The sequence below is a fragment of the Podarcis gaigeae genome (assembly GCF_964106915.1).
Source record: "Podarcis gaigeae genome assembly, chromosome: 4".
In the NCBI taxonomy this organism is placed as follows: Eukaryota; Metazoa; Chordata; class Lepidosauria; order Squamata; family Lacertidae; genus Podarcis; species Podarcis gaigeae.
In genome coordinates this window covers 33,978,557-33,996,908 of record NC_139677.1, presented here as the reverse complement: position 1 = coordinate 33,996,908, position 18,352 = coordinate 33,978,557, and the positions used below count along the sequence as shown (strand labels likewise).

The following is an 18,352-nucleotide window of genomic DNA, read 5'->3' as shown; positions in this document are numbered from 1 at the left end:
AGCTAGTAAATCTGCTGGAGTTTCACTGTTGTTTCTGCTATAAATTATGTATATATATTTGGAAACATTCCTGACTCGTGTTGTTCTAATGACATGTATCCACATTTTTATAACTTAGAATAAGTGTCAGCAGATTCTCAACTTTTGAAGGAAAAGATAACAGATATATACAGACTTTTCCAGTAGTTGTTTGGTAAGCACTTCTTTTATGCTTTTCCAGAGTGTTAGACCCACACCACAGAATGAAGCTATCACAGTACATTTCAAGCCAATTACACTTCGAGCTTCTGAAAGTAAATATACCAAAGTTGCAAGTATTAGCTTTGACGGTAAGTAAAAGTCTGTTCTGGAAGTTGTATGTTTCTCATTCACAGGATGGGAAGCCTTTTGTTAGCGTATCTGAACATATTTCTTAGTTTGGGGTCCACACTTGCTTTTCTTTTGAACGCAGTTACTGCTTGGAACGAGTTACATAATACTGCCAGGGATATTGCTGCAGTTGTAGAAGTTTCTTCCTGGTTTTCCCGCAACCCCCACCCCCAAACTTTCAGGAGAGACTTTTCAGGATGCTGCTGGGCAGAGGAGGGGCTGGGAAAGTCTGCTTCCTCCAGCTGCCTTCTGTGAGCTTTCCTCTGAATCCCATCCCATGTGTTTTATCATGCTGTTCAGTGTATATACACAGAGACCAAGAGTGGAGAGCATTTAATGATGACTGTTCACTGAAGTCTTCATCTTTTTTGCTAAGAAGGGGAACCTGTGGCCTTTCTGATGTTGACGGGTGACAGCTCCCAGTAGCCTAGGCCAGCATGGCATTTGGTTAGAATTAACAGGAAGCAACATTTGCAGGCTTATAGGTTTCCCCACCCCTCGGCTGAAAGTTGAAGAAGGGATGTTGCTGTATTACCCACTCTCCCTGAAGCCGCTTGAGCTCAGCAAGCAGCATTATACTCACATTTTAGAGCTAAACAGTGACTGCACCCTAATATATTACACGAGTAGCTTAGTTACAAATGTGATCAAAATGGTTTGTGATACTTTGTAGTAAATCAAAGCCCCAACAGTGACTGTTTTACTATCAGAGTAAAAATAAATATGTGTCAATTTTGTGTATGCGTCAATAATAGTAACACTGTTTGTTTTTATTTATCTATTTGTATGTACTATATAGCATCAAAAGCAAAACGACCTGCACAGTTTTCAGGAAAAATAACAGTTAAAGCAAAAGAGAAGAGTTACTCAAAACTTGAAATTCCATATCAAGCAGAAGTGTTAGATGGGTAAGATTGCACGGGATACTGTTGTCTTACATTTAACTCACACCTCGTTCCTGTACACAAGTAACTAACCACTTGCATGGCTTCCTGTAGCAAATAAATAGGCTTCCAAATGAGTCTTTCTTATAATAGGAACACTGGGTTTAAAGCCAGTGTTATTGTGTGGACACTGCACTGAATTTTTGTGTATTCCTGGATAAAGAGCTACAAACTGAATTGGAGCCAAAGGATCAGCGTGCAGTGGCCATCACACAGCCCTGTTTAAACAAAGCATGTGACTATTGCCGTGAATAGTGCTGGCTTGCACTCAGATAACTTTATTTTGCCCATTGCTACAAGTGTTAGGGACAAGCTTGAGCAATTGCTTTTTTACTGTTTCTAACTTCTACATTTATAAGCTAGTATATTCTAATTCTTCCACGTTTTAAGTTCTGGTTATAACTCTTTATTTGCTAGGTAATGTATTTGGTTTCAGACTTCTTTGCTGCTAAATGGAACAACTGTATAAATTCTTCAGACCATTATATTACTCAGTATTGATTTTTAAGTTTTATGTATTTGAATTACACACCTGGCTTGGGCAGGATATGACGATAGGGCATGGGGAATGAATCTGGGTCCTTTGGGTGAATTTAAACTTGCTGATAAGTAAAATCAGGAATGGGTCTGTAGCCTGCCAATTGGCAGTCCTTCAGGCATTATATGATGTTTATGAAGTTGAGTGAACAAGCCAAAGAGAGATCTTAAACTGCTGCTGTTGGATGGAAAACCTGTGGCCCTCCAGATGATATTAGACTACAACTTTGATCGCTCTTCAGCTTTAGTCATACTTGCTAGAGCTGATGGAATTTGAGTCCAACGACATTTGGAGAGTCAGGTTCCTCATCTCTGTGACTAACCAATTTTCTGGTGATTATTGTGAGGTTTTTTTATAGAGGATTGTGCAAATCTCTACTTTTTGGCTTTTTTATATTTTGAAATAGGTACTTGGGATTTGATCATGCAGCCACATTATTTCATATTCGTGACAGTCCAGCAGACTCTGTGGAAAGACCAATCTACTTAACAAACACATTCAATTTTGCAGTCCTCATTCATGATATAATGCTACCAGATGAAATCAAAGGAATATTTAAAGTAAGCCCAATTACGCGCTGAACTATTTCATTGCTATTAAATGTTACATAAATTGGATTCACTGTTAACCTAGATCATATTTATTCATTATACTAGGTACACAACTTCAGCAAACCAGTTTTAATTCCACCAAATGAATCCAGATATATTTTCACACTTTATTTTGTGGCTTCCTTGTCATCTCTTCACATTGATAACAATATTTTGCTCATTACAAATGCTTCTAAATTTCATCTACCTGTAAGAGCATACACTGGATTTTTAGATGTAAGTATATCAGTTTTTTAAAAAATCTTTTCTATTTTTACAGTGAAATACATTAGATGTGGTTTCTTTGTGTTTCTGGATAACATGTTCTCAGCAGTGAAGCCAAATTCAAACTGAATGCAAATTTGGTAGCTGGTTTATATTTCAGAAGTCTAATGCCTGCTAGAATAGACCTATGGATGGAACCCATTCTGTTCTTTTGCCATGTGGCAGTTCTGCGGGATGTAATATTAATGTGTTAGATATTATTTTTGTAGGTTTGCTGTTTGATTGAAATTGAATTTATAGGAATTACATTACTTTTTTTAAAAAAAAAGAAACATTAATATGTCTGTACGTGGGGGCCTGTTCAAAATGACTGAACTTGGAACTGAACTCATATTTTAATGTGTTGATTTTCTAGCTCTCAGTTACGCATACTGCCAACAAAAACATATTGGCAGCTGCCTTCACTAATTAACATGGGGCACAGTCCACTCAAATGCTCTCCTGTATAGGCCCCTTAAGACTAGGGAGCTTCAGAAAACCATGCTGTTGTGCCTGTTGCATCACTCTTCCATCTTAGCGGGATTTCTACAGAAGAGGAGAATTAGCAGTGGATTGTACTCAGTAGTTTGTTAGACCTGTTTTGTCTTTCACTCAGTCACCTTTAATAGTGCCTTGCCTTATCTCATGATAGGTCAGCATCTGGTTGCCCAACAGAATGAATAAAAGGTAGATGTGTTTCCCAGCAATTGTAGCACTTTCTGTGTAATCGGCAGATTGTATACCTGAAAACCAAATACAGATTCTTCAGTCCCAGATCTTATGGGCTACTTGTCCAAAATATTGGGGGAGGGGGGGGAAAGGAGCCAACATGTTAGAACTGGTGGTAGTACTTCTGAGCCCTTGCAGTAACAGATATATGAGCTGCCTGTCCCTAATGCAGTTGATGCTCTTCCGTTTTTCTAGTATTTTGTATTGCCCCCAAGACCTGAAGAACAGATAATAGATTTTGGTATATTGAGTGCCACAGAAACAAGTAGTATTCTGCTTGCAATCATGAACAGCAATCCAATTCAGGTAAGAGACATTCTTTTATTTGTTGTTTGTTTTACTTAAATGGCATATCTGTTTAATTTATTACTAAAACTATTGTGCCCTTTTAAAGTTGGCTATAAAAAGCTGGCATGTGATAGGTGATGGTTTGACCATGGAACTCCTTGCTGCTGAAAAAGGCAACAGAACTACAATAATTGCAAGTCTTCCAGACTTGGAAAAGGCCAATGCATTGGATCAAACTTCGGTAAGTAACACATATTTTACTTATTACAGTTATGTCTGGCATATGGACAAAAGATGCAAATCTTATCACTAAGTAAAAAGAAGCGGGGTGTGTGTGTGTGTGTGTGTGTGTGTGTGTGTGTGATCACCACATCTGCTTATGTCCAGTGCTTTTCTGAGGGGACGACGTTGCAGGGAGACGCATACCCCTAAACATTTTGTGAATCTTTGTACTTTTGTCCATTTACTGTATTTATTTTTCCCGATCTGAACTATAAAATGGTGGTTTTCTTGAGTCAAAATGATAGTACCCCTAAACATTTTTTTTAGAAAAAGAAGCACTGCTTATGTCTATGTATAGACATGGTGCTAGCTATTTTTATATGTAAACAAACACCCCACACATATCCACATCTGGAGGAAAAAAGTGAACAAGGAGAGTGCCTCTGTGAGAGATTTAACTGATGAAAATAAATAGTGGAGAGTGTTTTACTTATGGGGTAGGCAAAACATTATTCTTTGTATTTCATCATGAAGCCCTTTCAGATAACTGTGTGTGTGCATTTTTGTTACAGTGACCGGGGTTTTTTTGTTGTCTATTGGAGGAATGTGAGATTAAAGCAATGAAGCAACTATATAATTCTGTTCTACAGGTAACATTGATGCCTGGTTCATACACTGTATTCAGAGTAAGATTATTACCAAAAGAACTTGAAGGGATTCATGATGGGGCTATACAAATCACAACTGATTATGAGGTACTCTTACGTTTATATTGGTCCTAAAAGTAATGTGTATGGAAATAGAAAAGAAATGGATTTTTTTGGGGGGGACACACCTGGCTTTTAGCTGTTGTGATGGCAAGTGCAGTTGCTTGGTTTCCTCTCTGGCAGTATATTTAGCACTGGCTAGTGCATGCGACAGTTTAGGTGTGTAACCTTCCAGGAGTTTCAGAAGATTGTTTTAATTGTTCTTCATTTGGTATGCCCATCATGCTTGCTTTCTGAAAACTAAATGATGATCACCTGGTATTTCCTATACCATATCTATAGAAGGATGCAAAACTACTTTAAGATTAATAAAGATGTATAGAAGACAGTCAACCTATTTCTGATTCTCAGCATATAAGCTTGCAGATACTTTCAGAAGAGAACAGTTGAGATTTTTGTTGGGCTTATGTGCTCATCTTATAAAAACAGATTTTAGATTTTTGCACAAGTATGCTAGCAGAAATGTAGGCTTGTGTCCAGTTATGGCTTTGTGCTAATGCAGCGGAGGGAAACCTTTTTGGATGAAACCCATAGTCTAAAACTTATTGATAAGAGTTAACGTAAATGTTGCATTTAAGCTACTATTCTTTTTCTCTTTTTTCAGATTTTAACCATTCCTGTGAAGGCTGTAATTGCTGTAGGCTCATTGATGTGCTCCCCAAAACACATTCTTCTTCCACCTTCTTTTCCAGTAAGATAATATATTTTGAAGAATTTCTAACAGTTTCTTCTTGCTATTTATCCATCATTATGAAAAAGGAAACAAACTGATTTTAGCCATGCTACAGGAGTTTATCTCACACCCCATCACTGGGAAGGCATTTTAACCTCATGGAGCCTGGGATGCGTCCCCAGCCTTTGTTTCTCATTGCTATAGGGTAATTGAATCAGTCTTAGTGGTAAGAACTAGCATATGTTAACTCCATCAATCCATATGTCTGAAATGATGAACAACTGCTGCTGAAATACGAGACGTGTTTTTTTCCAAAGGAAGTTGGCTGCTGTTTTGATACACTACAGTCCTAAACACAGGGAAGCATAGAAATCAAACCCTTAGTTGCTCCTTGCACAACCTCTCAGAATAATTGAGACCATGTAGCAGTTACCTTGGAGTATATCTTTTGCCAGATCTTTATTAGAGGATTGGAAATCTGTGTGGCAGGATTCAATTACGGGCAGTCACTTTTTGAAAATAATGTGCTATTTCCAAGTTCCTGCCTAGTCCAAAATTGGATACATCTTCTGTGGGAGCGGGTGGCGCTGTGGTCTAAACCACTAAGGCTCTTGGGCTTGCTGATCAGAAGGTCAGATCCGTGTGATGGGGTGAGGGCCCGTTGCTTTGTCCCAGCTTCTGCCAACCTAGCAGTTCGAAAGCACACCAGTGCAAGTAGAAAAATAGGTACTGCTGCGGTGGAAAGGTAAACAGTGTTTCCGTGTGCTCTGGCTTCCGTCACGGTATTCTGTTGTGTCAGAAGCGGTTTAGTCATGCTGGCCACATGACCCAGAAAGCTGTTGGCCTGAACATCGGTTCCCTCGGCCTGAAGTGAGATGAGCACCGCACTCCATAGTCACCTTTGACTGGACTTAACCATCCAGGGGTCCTTTCCCTTTCTCTTTTACTTACCCTCTATAATCCTTTTCCTGGTTTTTGTATGGTGGCATTTTAAATCTTGCAGTTGCATTTGTGGTATCTTTATAATTCCCTTCTAAACACAAAAATGAGGAAAGAGGAAAGAGAACTTTGTTTGAGAGTGCCTTATGGAGGTGGCTGTTTTTATTATATTCTGGTAAGAACATTTTTCTTTTTTAATACGCCACTCCATTAGATTGTAAAAGAGAGGAGGAAGAGACATTTTTTCTACATTGAGCACATAATGTAGCTATAAAATGCACCACTATTTTCACTCCAAGGTAGCTTCATGGAGCTGGAAAAACGTTTTATTATTTCCTGAGATTAAAGCCTGCAGTTTTGTTTAATTCTTCCTACTTTATTTTCTATTAAGAACTGGGATAGAAAGTGTGAGAGAAATAGCTGAGCCTCATAGAGATGTTTAAAGTAAGTTCCTTATAAGGTTCTAGATGCAAAATAAGGTTCTAGATGCAAAATGTATAAGGTTCTAGATGCAAAATATTACTATGTTAGCTCTTCCTTTATGCAGCCACTCTCGCTAATTTTAAGTAACTGTATTTACCTCCCTCTGTTCCTAATTTATGGGGGTGATTTCTGGCAATTGTTGAGTGGTGAATGAAGGACCTACGAATTAACCTGGCAATAAGATTTTATTTGAACTTTGAGTACAGTGGGAGCAGATAATGGAAGTGGATAATGCTCATGATATTATATCGACAACTTGTGATGCAGGACAGGAAACACAGACTGGTCTTCCTCTGTAGAACATGTCCCCTCATTTCAGTCTGTTTCTGGCATTTCTGCAAAAAATGTTTTTTTAAAAAACAACAACAATCAATTGGTTGACTTGTAACATTGCACGATACTTTTTCTTAATGTGTGCAGTATCGTATCTCTAAACTGAAAAGGTTTGAATCAGGTGGTTATAGGAAAATAATGTAGATGGAATAACTCTCCCAGAGCAACCTTAGCCTATATTACCAGGGGTGCTAAAAACTTAGCAATCATGGGCACAAAGATGTGTAAAAAACCCACAATTGTACATTCTTTCTTAGGGTAAGACTGTTCATCAGAGTTTGAGTATCATGAGCTCTTTCTCACAGAAGGTAAAAATACAACAGATCCGTTCACTATCAGAAGATGTTCGGTTTTATTACAAGAGATTACGAAGTAACAAAGAAGATCTGGAGCCAGGGAAAAAATCCAAGGTTCGAGCACTATGAATATTATTCAAAATTACCTAACTATGTTTAAAAATATAGATATTTCACAGTTTTTCATTCCTAAGAGGGGTCTTTTTAAATTCTTGGTTGCTGCTGCTTATATTTTTCAGATTGCAAATGTTTACTTTGACCCTGGTTTACAGTGTGGGAATCACTGTTATGTGGGGTTGCCTTTTCTGAGTAAAGGTAAGTAATTTTAATATCTTTTAAACACTCTTAACATTCTAGATCAGGGGTCTGCAACCCGCGGCTCCGGAGCCGCATGTGGCTCTTTTACACCTTTGCCGTGGCTCCGGGGCGGATACTAGCGAGGGGAGGAGGCGCATTGTGTGCCCCGACACTCCCCACTGTGGCGGGCGCTGTACTGGCTGTGACGTCGCATGGGGGCAGTGCGTGCGTTAGTCACGTACCGTCCCGACGTCACCTTCCCGCCCGCCCGCTACATTGTAAGGGGCATGTACGCTGGTCACTGCATTGAAAGGGGACATGTACGCTGGTCACTGTTTTGAAGGGGAGTGAAGAACACACACACACACAAAGGTAACTTGTTAATTTAACGTTTATTTCTATGAGGAGGAGTAATTCTGAGGGGTCAAACAAAGAAATAATAACAAAGTGACAAAAAAGTTATTTTTATAATGATGAGTTTTGCGGCTCCCAGGTGTTTTTTTTTCTTCGGAAACGGGTCCAAGTGGCTCTTTTTGTCTTAAAGGTTGCAGACCCCTGTTCTAGATATTGAAGATGTTAAGGTGAAATTTATGTTTCTCTTTTCTAGCTGAATCAAAATTACAACACAGTACATCTATGCAAGAAGATGCATGGGATTCAGATTGGGATTTGCATGATAATCTGTTCAGAGAATGGATTGGAATAAGAGATCACTCAGGCAATCAGTGAGTGTTTTAAAATAAGGAATGGCTTTTTGGTTGGTTACTGAAATTCAGGGAATCTTAATTGCTTGTCAACATTGTTTGAGAAGTGTTGCAGTAGTCAATGAATGGGTTGGAAATATAGATGAAACAGTAAACAGTGCTTTATTAGCTTCCAAATGCAGCTAATAAACTTGTAATGGAACTGAAGGCTACTCCAAGAATACTGAATAAATTATCCTAGCTTACTGCAGTTATTTTTTTTTTTTAAATCCTTATTATGTAGAATCATAAAACTGACTGTGTCTATATGCATGTGAATTCCATGAAATATTATGGTTTTATTTTTGAAGCTTGATACTATTTTTTCTTAATGCTAAATTACATTGCTGCTCTAGATTAAGTGCTGTATTTGAAGTGGACACAGATCTCCAGAAGGCTGTGACTTCCAAAATCACAGCAGAATTGGCATGGCCGTCTCTACTTGGCTCACTGCGCCATTTGGATTTTTCACTTACCAACACAAACAGTTCATCTGTAAGTCTTGGCATTGTCAATGTAGTACTAAGAACACAAAAGTTAATATTGAAAATGATTTCCTATATTTGCTACTTTGGGACAATAAGTCTGAATCTAAACCTGTTCCTCTAGGAGGAAGAAATTCTTCTAGAAAATCCAGCAGATGTTCCTGTTTTTGTTCAGCTTCTTCCCATAGCACTATATTCCAATCCATCAGTCTTCATAGATAAGCTAATGGACCGGTAAGTGGTGGTAAAAAGTGGTGCTTGCAAGGAGATAATGTTGAGGGCTGGGTTTAGGGTACATCACTTGCCTATCTTCTTTGCTCTTAAAATAGAGCCCCCTGAATACTACTTTCTACATGAATTGAGGCAGACCTGCTATTTAAATACCAGTCTATTAAATTCATACAACTTCAGTTATCAGATATATTATGTATTGTATGTCATATAATATGTTATTTCTAGTATTCATAATAGTTTTATTGTATGATAACATAAACCAACATTTCTCCCCCATCAGATATAATCCCAACAGGCCATTGCCGCAGAACAGAAACAAAAATTATTTGTGCACCTTATTTCTTCTTAAAGTGAATCTAAATATTTTTCCAGAGTACTCGGCCGCACCTAACTATGTGCTTTTCTTTCAGGTTTAACTTGACTAAGCCTGCAAACTTCAATTTGAAGACACTAGAATTTCAAGTCTCTCGAAACTGTGTAAGTAATCCTTTAAAACCCAGTTTTGTTCTACCCAGTTCTTAATACTGAGCTGCTGTTAGTACAGTTATTACGAGCATAAGCATGGTTTGCAAAACAGTCACAAGCCATAGGCTGCCATTGCATTCAAACCACTGAGTTATGGTTTGCACTCAAATGCTATTAATTTAATTGGAGCATGCACAGCAGGAAAAAGGGCATGGGCACAATGCTTAGTTCTTGTAGTACCAAACCATAATTGGATGCTAGGCTGAAACCAAGGCATAGCTTTGCTAGTGCTTTTACTGAACACCTGACTGCATGTGAACAACCTTGGTTTACACTTTATCCCAGTGGTTCCTGTGCATTGGATTGCAGCCTGTAGCTGTTGGTTAGGGGTTCAGTCTCTTCATCTTCTTGAAATGACCTTTGCTTTTATAGTTGGCTACAGTAGCAAAGGGACGCGGGTGGCGCTGTGGGTAAAAGCCTCAGCGCCTAGGGCTTGCCGATCGAAAGGTCGGCGGTTCGAATCCCCGCGGCGGGGTGCGCTCCCGTTGCTCGGTCCCAGCGCCTGCCAACCTAGCAGTTCGAAAGCACCCTCGGGTGCAAGTGGATAAATAGGGACCGCTTTCTAGCGGGAAGGTAAACGGCGTTTCCGTATGCAGCTCTGGCTCGCCAGAGCAGCGATGTCACACTGGCCACGTGACCCGGAAGTGTCTTCGGACAGCGCTGGCCCCTGGCCTCTTGAGTGAGATGGGCGCACAACCCCAGAGTCTGGCAAGACTGGCCCGTACGGGCAGGGGTACCTTTACCTTTACCTTTACAGTAGCAAATCCTCTTGTTACCCTTGCCTTTCTCTCTGCTTATCACAATCAAGTGATCCAGACACTTAAGTGCCTTCTCAGTCTGCTACGATTTCTCTGTTAGATTGTTCCCTTAGCCCTTCCCTCCCTATTTAAATTTAGATTTGAAAGCTCCTTTTAGTAATAGGTGCCTGCCTTTTGTTGGTTAGTCTATAAAGCTGTCAGGTACACAGGTTGTGCTATATAGATAAGAATTAGGTTCATATATTTGCTTTTCATATATTTAAAATGAGAGTTTAAAAATATGCAGCGTTTTACAGAGCTACAAGCTAGGCACTGATTAAAAGTATGCAAACTTTCTAACCTTTTAATTTGATTTGTCTTCCTCTTTCAAGGGTCATGCGTTGCAAAGCGCCACAGGATTTATGGAGGGCTTGTCTCGGCAGTCAGTTTTAAACATAATTTTAAAGCCTGGGGAAAGAAAATCTGTCAAAGTGAAGTTTACTCCAGTTCTTAATAAAACAGTTTCATCGCTAATCATTATCAGGTATTGGTAGATCTTCGGAATTGCTTTAATTAATAGGGATGTTCAAATTTAGAGCTACATTTTTCCAGCCATCTTCGGGACACATTGATTGCTTTCAAGATGAACTATAGTGGCAGTTTGGTTATATGTGAGAAGTTCTATACAACTGAATGCAATGTAATTTAACATACATAAGTCTTAAGGGTCAGCTCATACAACCTGGCTGTCTCTACGAGATGCTAATGCTGCACCATAAATTTTGCTAATGCTTGCTCAGCTGCAAAATCATCCCCATGAGCATGTTGAGCCAGAAGCAGGATAACAGCTTGGGACACCTAGGAGTATATGGGTAGGCACACCCACATTTTTACTGGCCACATGGCCCCACTAACTTGCATGGTCACTGTGATGACACAAATGGGAATGGATGAATGTGTCAACTCCTTTTAGAAGTTCATTAGTTTATTTAATGTTTTATCTCAATTTAATCCTGTAAGCTGACCATGCACTGCGGCAGTTGTGTAGAAACCACCAACTGCATGAAATAAACGAGGCTTGCACAAAAATTTGCAAGGTTCAAATGGCAAAAGATGTTCAGCAGCATTTAGGATAGCACACAAAGTGCTACTTCAGATGTGCCCAACGACTTGTGGTACCCAGTAGGACAGATTCCTTTGAAAAGCAGACCCCAAAGCAGCATCACACACATAAATTTCCAGGAACGTGTTACACTGGTGCTACTGTTCAGGGAACTTAATGGGGGGAAATGCCATGCAGTGGCTCCTGGCCTCCATCTCCTTAGTTAATGCATGATATTTATTAATAACTTGAGAAAATTAGCATTATAGCTTTTATCCATACCAGTAGCTTTATTTAAAAACGAGTAAGTTAGAATCCATTTGTGGAGTAGGGAAAGACAATGTCTATGTATTAGTTTGTTTTATTGATTTTATGAAACTCGTTACTGGCTTTTCCTCATTAAATAACCCCAATATAGCTAGAAACAGTAGAGTTCTTCATAATTTCATAATGCTTTATTTGGCTTTTCTCCCCTACAGAAATAATTTGACTGTAATAGAAGCTATAATGGTTAAAGGACAAGGAACAACAGAGAGCATGAGGATTGCAGGCAAGCCACCTGGGCCGGGCAGTTCTTTACGCTTTAAAATCACGGAAGCATTATTAAAAGACTGCACTGAAAGTAAGTCTTCTGTGGTGAAGCCAAACATCAAATTCAAGAGTGTGTGAGAAAGAAACTAGACAATCATTCTCGCATTTTAAAAGCAAGAATGAAAGAAGTGAAAGTAACTGAAGTAGCTTTGTGAAACCAGTTGAGCCAAATGCTGACATCATTTTCTTGTTAAATAATAGTCTAATTTTAACTGCATTTTTCTCTTTATTTCAGAAACGAAATTAAAGGAACCAAACTTCACATTGAAAAGAACGTTCAAGGTGGAGAATACGGGGCAGCTTCAAGTTAATATAAAATCCATAGAAATCAGTGGATATTCATGTGAAGGATATGGATTTAAAGTAGTTAACTGTAAAGAATTTGCACTAAGTTCCAATGCCTCTAAAGAGATTGTCGTATTGTAAGTTAACTTATGCTGAAGACTGGCACCATTTTCAGTTTATGGGGCAGCGGGTGGTTGGAGTTTCTATACTTAGCATTGTATATAGAAAATGCTCTTTTTATATAGTTTGCCAGAGGTTCCTGGAGCACACTGAACACCTTCTTTACATAGATTTCTTCTACGTAAATGAAACCCGTCAAGCCGTTTACCCCTTCAGTTTAGATAAATTTATGTAAGCTGTAACAGTGCTATGTTCAAATATCTCTCAACAAGCTAAGATACAAATGAGTTTCATGCACTTGACTTGTCTCCCCACTTGTGTGAAGGGAAGAGCAAAAGAGCTACATGTGGATATAAGATACACTCATGCGTATCTTGGTTTAATAATGCACACAGTGGCTCTGCCTGAGGGATGGGGAACCAGCAGCCCATGGGGCAGAGACAACCCATGGAGCCTACTCCCTCTGGCCCCTCCCTGCCCTCTCCTAGCAACAATTATGCTTGAACAAAAGTTTATGTTAGAGTCAGATGAAGTATGTGTCAAGTGGTATATAGCAGAAGTTGCATGAGGCTACCCATCACTCTTAAAGATAATAGCCTTTTCCTTATTTGTCATGAAATACTAACCGCACCATCATATTTGATACAGTTACTGAAGAGCCGAATGGGTTGGGGTTAGGACTCGCATTGCATGACGGAGACAGGAGAGCAAAGATCTCTGGGAGGCGGGCACAGGCCCCTTCAGTTTTTTTCTCTCCTGCCTGACGAATCAGGTCGTTTTCTCCCGGCTCTCTCTGATTTTCTCTATCAGCCAAGTGCTAACAAATAAGAGATAATTCTATCATATTCCTAAGCACCACATTTCTATTTTCATTTATCCCCATAAATGATTTTTATTTCTACTTACCCCCATAAAGATGCACTCTGTGTGCACAGTTAATATTGGCATGTGCAGAACTTATTAAATTATAAGAATTAAATTGCAGCATTAAAACCTGCAGAGAGTTTGAATCTAGATTTAGTTATAATTAAACAACCCCATTGAAATCAGTGGGTCTGGGCCTAGATCAAACCATTTTTGTTAGGAATGGGGAGTGTTTAAGTGCAAAAATTCACATGTGAGCCCCCACTTCTCCTTTCAAGATCTTTGCATCATGACTTTAATCTAAATTCAAGCAGTAACTATTATTAGAGGCTTATTTGATCTGCTATAGATGGGGATGTTGAATCCTAGATTGACTCTAATGTAACTGGAACGTGTGGATTTGTCATCAAGTGTATATATATAATCTAGATAAACAATAACAATCCTTTACTCTCAACAGGTTTACACCAGATTTCACAACTTCCAGAGTCATCCGTGAACTGAAACTAACCACAACAGGAGGTTCTGAGTTTATGTTCATATTAAATGCATCCCTTCCCTATCATATGTTAGCAACTTGTGCAGAAGCTCTGCCCAGGCCCAATTGGGAGCTGGCACTGTACGTATTAGTCTCAGGAATAATGAGGTACTATACACAATTTTTTAATAGTTTTTTATAATATACATGTATTTCTATGTTAATAAATCAAATATGTTAAGAAAATGGCATAATATTTTGCTTTGAATATGCATATGTAAGAAATTTTACCTAAGCAATATATGTTGGTTATTAACAGTGCTGCAGTGGGGCTTACAACCAGAATATGCACAGACAGCAGAGAGCAAAAGTCACATTTTATCTGAATAAACTCATTAGCTCCTGTTGCATAACCATCTGCATTTAATTGTAATAACTAGTGGGAAAACCTCTCCAAATCCCATGAACATGGAAATTTGTTGACAGTTACAGCACATGATATACCAGTAGCAGTTCTGTTGAGAGTTGGTATATTCAAAGCATGGAGTCACATAGTAGTCGATCTTAGAGAGATAGATTGAGCAGACAGATGTCTTATTATTTTAATAACTTCTTACAAATGAGCTAGAAGCAGTTGAAACGAGTGTGAGTCAGTTTCTTACCGCATATCCCATTTCAGCAAACACAGTAAGCTGGGAAACTCCTGGGAGAAACAGATCCTAAGTTTGGGCATAACTTGCTGTGCGACAGCACTTTCTCTGCTGGGAGTCCCTCACTTAGGAATTCAGCTTCTTGGGCAGCTTGCCAGTACTTTCAGCTTAATAATTCGCAAGTTGCCTTTGTTTTTCCTACCAGATTTAGTCTTGCTTTTTCAGGATCAGCATCTATGCTTGTTCCAATAATAGGTGCTTATGGAGGTCTTAATTATATAGTATGTAAATGTTACTGGAACTTGGCATTTCAGTACCAGCATGGTGGGGGGTTGTGATTTGTGTAGGTGGGAGTAAAACATTGTTTCTCTTAATTTGTCAACAAGAGATGAGCTCGCCTTGTGTCTTCAGTTTTTCCAGGCTATGATGGCAGAAACACTGATGCTTTACTTACTTGTCTGTTGCAGTGTGCTCTTCCTTTTGGTAATTGGAACAGCCTATTTAGAAGCTCAAGGAATTTGGGAGCCATTCAGACGACGCTTGTCCTTTGAGGCATCCAATCCTCCCTTTGATATGGGAAGACCATTTGATCTCAGGAGAATAGTTGGAATTTCATCTGATGGAAAGTAAGCTCTTACTTATGAATTGGATGTTTGCAAAGTAGCATTTCTCACCAGTATATGTCACTCTTGTAAACGAGGCTCCTAGCCTCACAACTTGAACAGATCACAGGTGCAGCAAAAATATCTATGGAATTTAAAACAACTGATGCAGAATGGTCTTTCAGACTTTATTAGCTTGGAAAATACATGATGGATAGTTGAATAGTGAATAGTTGTTATCTTAAAACTAGAACATCAGTTGCAAACATTCTCAGAAGCTGGTAGATATATCTTGATACTATATAGGGATTGCGTCTTATGTTTTTGTATTCAGGAACAGTTTAAGTGGTAACTTAACTACTTAATGTAACACTAGTATGTGGTTCTGCTTGCAAAAGCCATCATTTGTGCAGTAATATATCATCAATTGATATCGTGCACATATATTGTGCACTTGAGTATAACTCAGTAAGCAATGCATCAAAGCAGTCCTTGGATAATTGCATACTTCTATGGAAGCTGCTATGCAATACTACCTAAATGTAAGAATTACATAGAAAATACATAAATAGAAAAGAGTGAAGAAATTGTGATAAAGGAGGAAGAAAACGGGAGCCAGGAAATGCCTTTGTGGAATGATGTATAAATTACTGTTTTTCAAAAACAGGGATTGTATATCAGTTTTGTTGGTCTCTGTAGCAAGGAGCTATTCTTCAATAGCAGGGCCTGTTAACATGCTGCTTTAGAAAAAACTTACTTGTCTCTTGATCAAGTTCTGAGGCCCAGTTTAGCACTATACACTTATATTTCCAGAAGCTATGTTGAATCAACCTTTTAGATGCTACCTAGAAACATTAAGAGCTACTACTACGCTTTGCTAAATAGGTTGGGAACTGTGCAGCTACATTTTACTAAATATTTATGAGAAGTAAAAACAAATTTGATCTGCTTCCAGCTTGAATGCACTTGGATCAGATTCGAACCACAGCTCTTCCAGAGGAATCTATGGACCAGGAAGTTCCTCATCACGATCCAATGCAGGAAGTAATAAGCAATGCAATTCATCTGTACACCTGCACAGCAATAGAAATTCAGTCGAAGTTGAAAACATGAAGTATAAAAACAGTTCAAATGTTGCTAGTAGGACTTCTATGCAGGCAGGTTCTGCACAGTCAACAAACAGAGCAGGTTCCCTCTTCCTGGACTCCAGTTCTGCAACTCAGAATCACACAGCAGGCAGGAAGTCCAGGGGTGGAAAACAAAATCTGCACTCAAACCAGCAGCACGCACCAGTCTTACTAGAGCAACATTCGTCACAGTCACCAGCAGTGCCTCACCAACAAGAGCAGCAGACTGAAAACTCCCTGCCGCAGCTTCCTACTCCTTCACATTCAGAATGTGCCAGCAACACGAGGCACAGCTCAGAGGATTCCGACATTGCTGCTCTTATAGAAACCATGGACAAAGACTTTGATCATCCAGAATCCCCTTCCCCAGATGTGTTTACAGAGCAGCCCCCATCTCCAGTAGCAAAAAACAAAGGTAATAAACTCCTACTTCACCCAATTAACTCTTATCTTACGAATTGTGTACATATAAAGTTGTAGGTGCTGGGTGAGACAACTCTCTATGGGAGGCAAAACAAGAGTCTCTGTCATCTGTTTCCCCCTCTATGACATTTATGCACCTCTCTCATCGAAACTTGTCCTTTGTGCACTTCTTATGTGAAATAATTCTCTTTTTAAAAAATGGATTCAGTACAGTGGTGCCTCGCAAGACGAAATTAATTCGTTCCGCAAGTCTTTTCGTCTTGCGAGTTTTTCGTCTTGCGAAGCACGGCTTCCCATAGGAATGCATTAAAAATCAATTAATGCGTTCCTATGGAAACCGCCTTCAGACCAGGTCCGGGGACAGTCTGTCCCCCGACCTCTTCTGAAGGCCGGCGGGGGGCGAAAGTCTTTGCTTCCCCCCCCCGCCTGCCTTTCCGGGACAGCAGAGACTTCTCCGTCTTTGTCCCCCCTGCCTGCCTTCCCGGGAGAGCGGAGAAACGCAGCGGGGCGATCTTAAAATGCTGGCGGGTGGCAGTGAAGGCTTCGCTGCCGTCCCCCAGCATTTTAAAAGCTGTCCCGGGGCGATTTAAAAGCCCCCGGGAAGGCAGGCAGGGGGGACAAAGACTTTTGCCCCCCGCCCGCCTTCAGAAGAGGTCCTGGACCTCTTCTGAAGGCCGGTGGGGGGCAAAAGTCTTTGCTCCCCCCCCCCCGCCTGCCTTCAAAAGCCATCCGGGATAGTGGGAAGCGCTTCCCTGCTATCCCGGACTGCTTTTAAAATGCTGGCGGTGGGGAGCAAAGCCTTTCGGCCCCCGCCGGCCTTCCTGGACCTCTTCTGAAGGCCGGGGGGGGGAAGGCTTTGCTCCCCACCGCTAGCATTTAAAAGAGGTCCCCGGAGATTTCCCTATGGGCTTTCTTCTTGCGAAGCAAGCCCATAGGGAAATTCGTTTTGCGAAGCGCCTCCAAAACGGAAAACCCTTTCGTCTAGCGGGTTTTTCGTCTTGCGAGGCGTTCGTCTTGCGGGGCACCACTGTAAAGGCTTTTGAAACGACCACACACTCCCTGTTCCCGATAGCAGTGGTTATTTGAATAGGAGTTCCAGCAACTTAAAGAAGCGAGGAGAAGTGTCAGAGAATTTCTACTAGGCTGTGCTCATATGCAGAGTGGTGGTGAACTTGCTTTCCTCATGCTAATGCTCCTTGTTTGTTAAATCTAAGTTAAAAGATTAATTCGGGGGTGGGAAGTGTTTTTGGCTCCAAGGACCAGACCCAATGACTTCAGAGAGTGAACAAGGTCATATGGTAGAGAGGATCATGGTGCTGTTTGTACTACATACAGCTGGGGTGCGGGAAGTGATAAAGGAGGAAGAATGTTCAAGAAAGCTAGTAAGTGCTTTTGTGTCGCTTTTCATGTACTTTGACTCCTGAGGATTACACTCTTAATATCCATTTTTAGGTAATGTAACCCAGAGATAATGGGAAGAAAAGTTTGAAAAACAAACCCTGAAGAAGCACCCTGAGTTGTGCTTGACTTATCAGAATAATGCTGTAGAATTTTGAAGTATTCCTGTGCTTGAATGACTTTTTAAAAGTGATAATACGTGGATAAACACGTAGGGTTGTATCCAACTCTGTCCATCCAGAAGAGGAGCAGACTT

The 18,352-nt window shown here is 40.0% G+C and overlaps 1 protein-coding gene across 2 annotated transcripts in view; it reads left to right on the top strand.

Moving 5' to 3' along the window:
- TMEM131 (transmembrane protein 131) overlaps window positions 1-18,352 on the top strand; it is a 74,186-nt gene that overhangs the window by 45,704 nt on the left and 10,130 nt on the right. For both annotated transcript variants that reach the window (XM_083737907.1, XM_083737908.1), the window contains exons 12-31: window positions 221-329; window positions 1,169-1,277; window positions 2,258-2,411; window positions 2,508-2,678; window positions 3,630-3,740; window positions 3,829-3,963; window positions 4,595-4,699; window positions 5,316-5,402; window positions 7,397-7,549; window positions 7,675-7,750; window positions 8,340-8,457; window positions 8,832-8,970; window positions 9,085-9,194; window positions 9,605-9,671; window positions 10,849-11,000; window positions 12,038-12,180; window positions 12,385-12,571; window positions 13,879-14,064; window positions 15,014-15,172; window positions 16,104-16,690. In XM_083737907.1, the coding sequence (XP_083594033.1) occupies window positions 221-329; window positions 1,169-1,277; window positions 2,258-2,411; window positions 2,508-2,678; window positions 3,630-3,740; window positions 3,829-3,963; window positions 4,595-4,699; window positions 5,316-5,402; window positions 7,397-7,549; window positions 7,675-7,750; window positions 8,340-8,457; window positions 8,832-8,970; window positions 9,085-9,194; window positions 9,605-9,671; window positions 10,849-11,000; window positions 12,038-12,180; window positions 12,385-12,571; window positions 13,879-14,064; window positions 15,014-15,172; window positions 16,104-16,690 (3,058 nt within the window). The remainder of the gene's footprint in view (window positions 1-220; window positions 330-1,168; window positions 1,278-2,257; window positions 2,412-2,507; window positions 2,679-3,629; window positions 3,741-3,828; window positions 3,964-4,594; window positions 4,700-5,315; window positions 5,403-7,396; window positions 7,550-7,674; window positions 7,751-8,339; window positions 8,458-8,831; window positions 8,971-9,084; window positions 9,195-9,604; window positions 9,672-10,848; window positions 11,001-12,037; window positions 12,181-12,384; window positions 12,572-13,878; window positions 14,065-15,013; window positions 15,173-16,103; window positions 16,691-18,352) is intronic.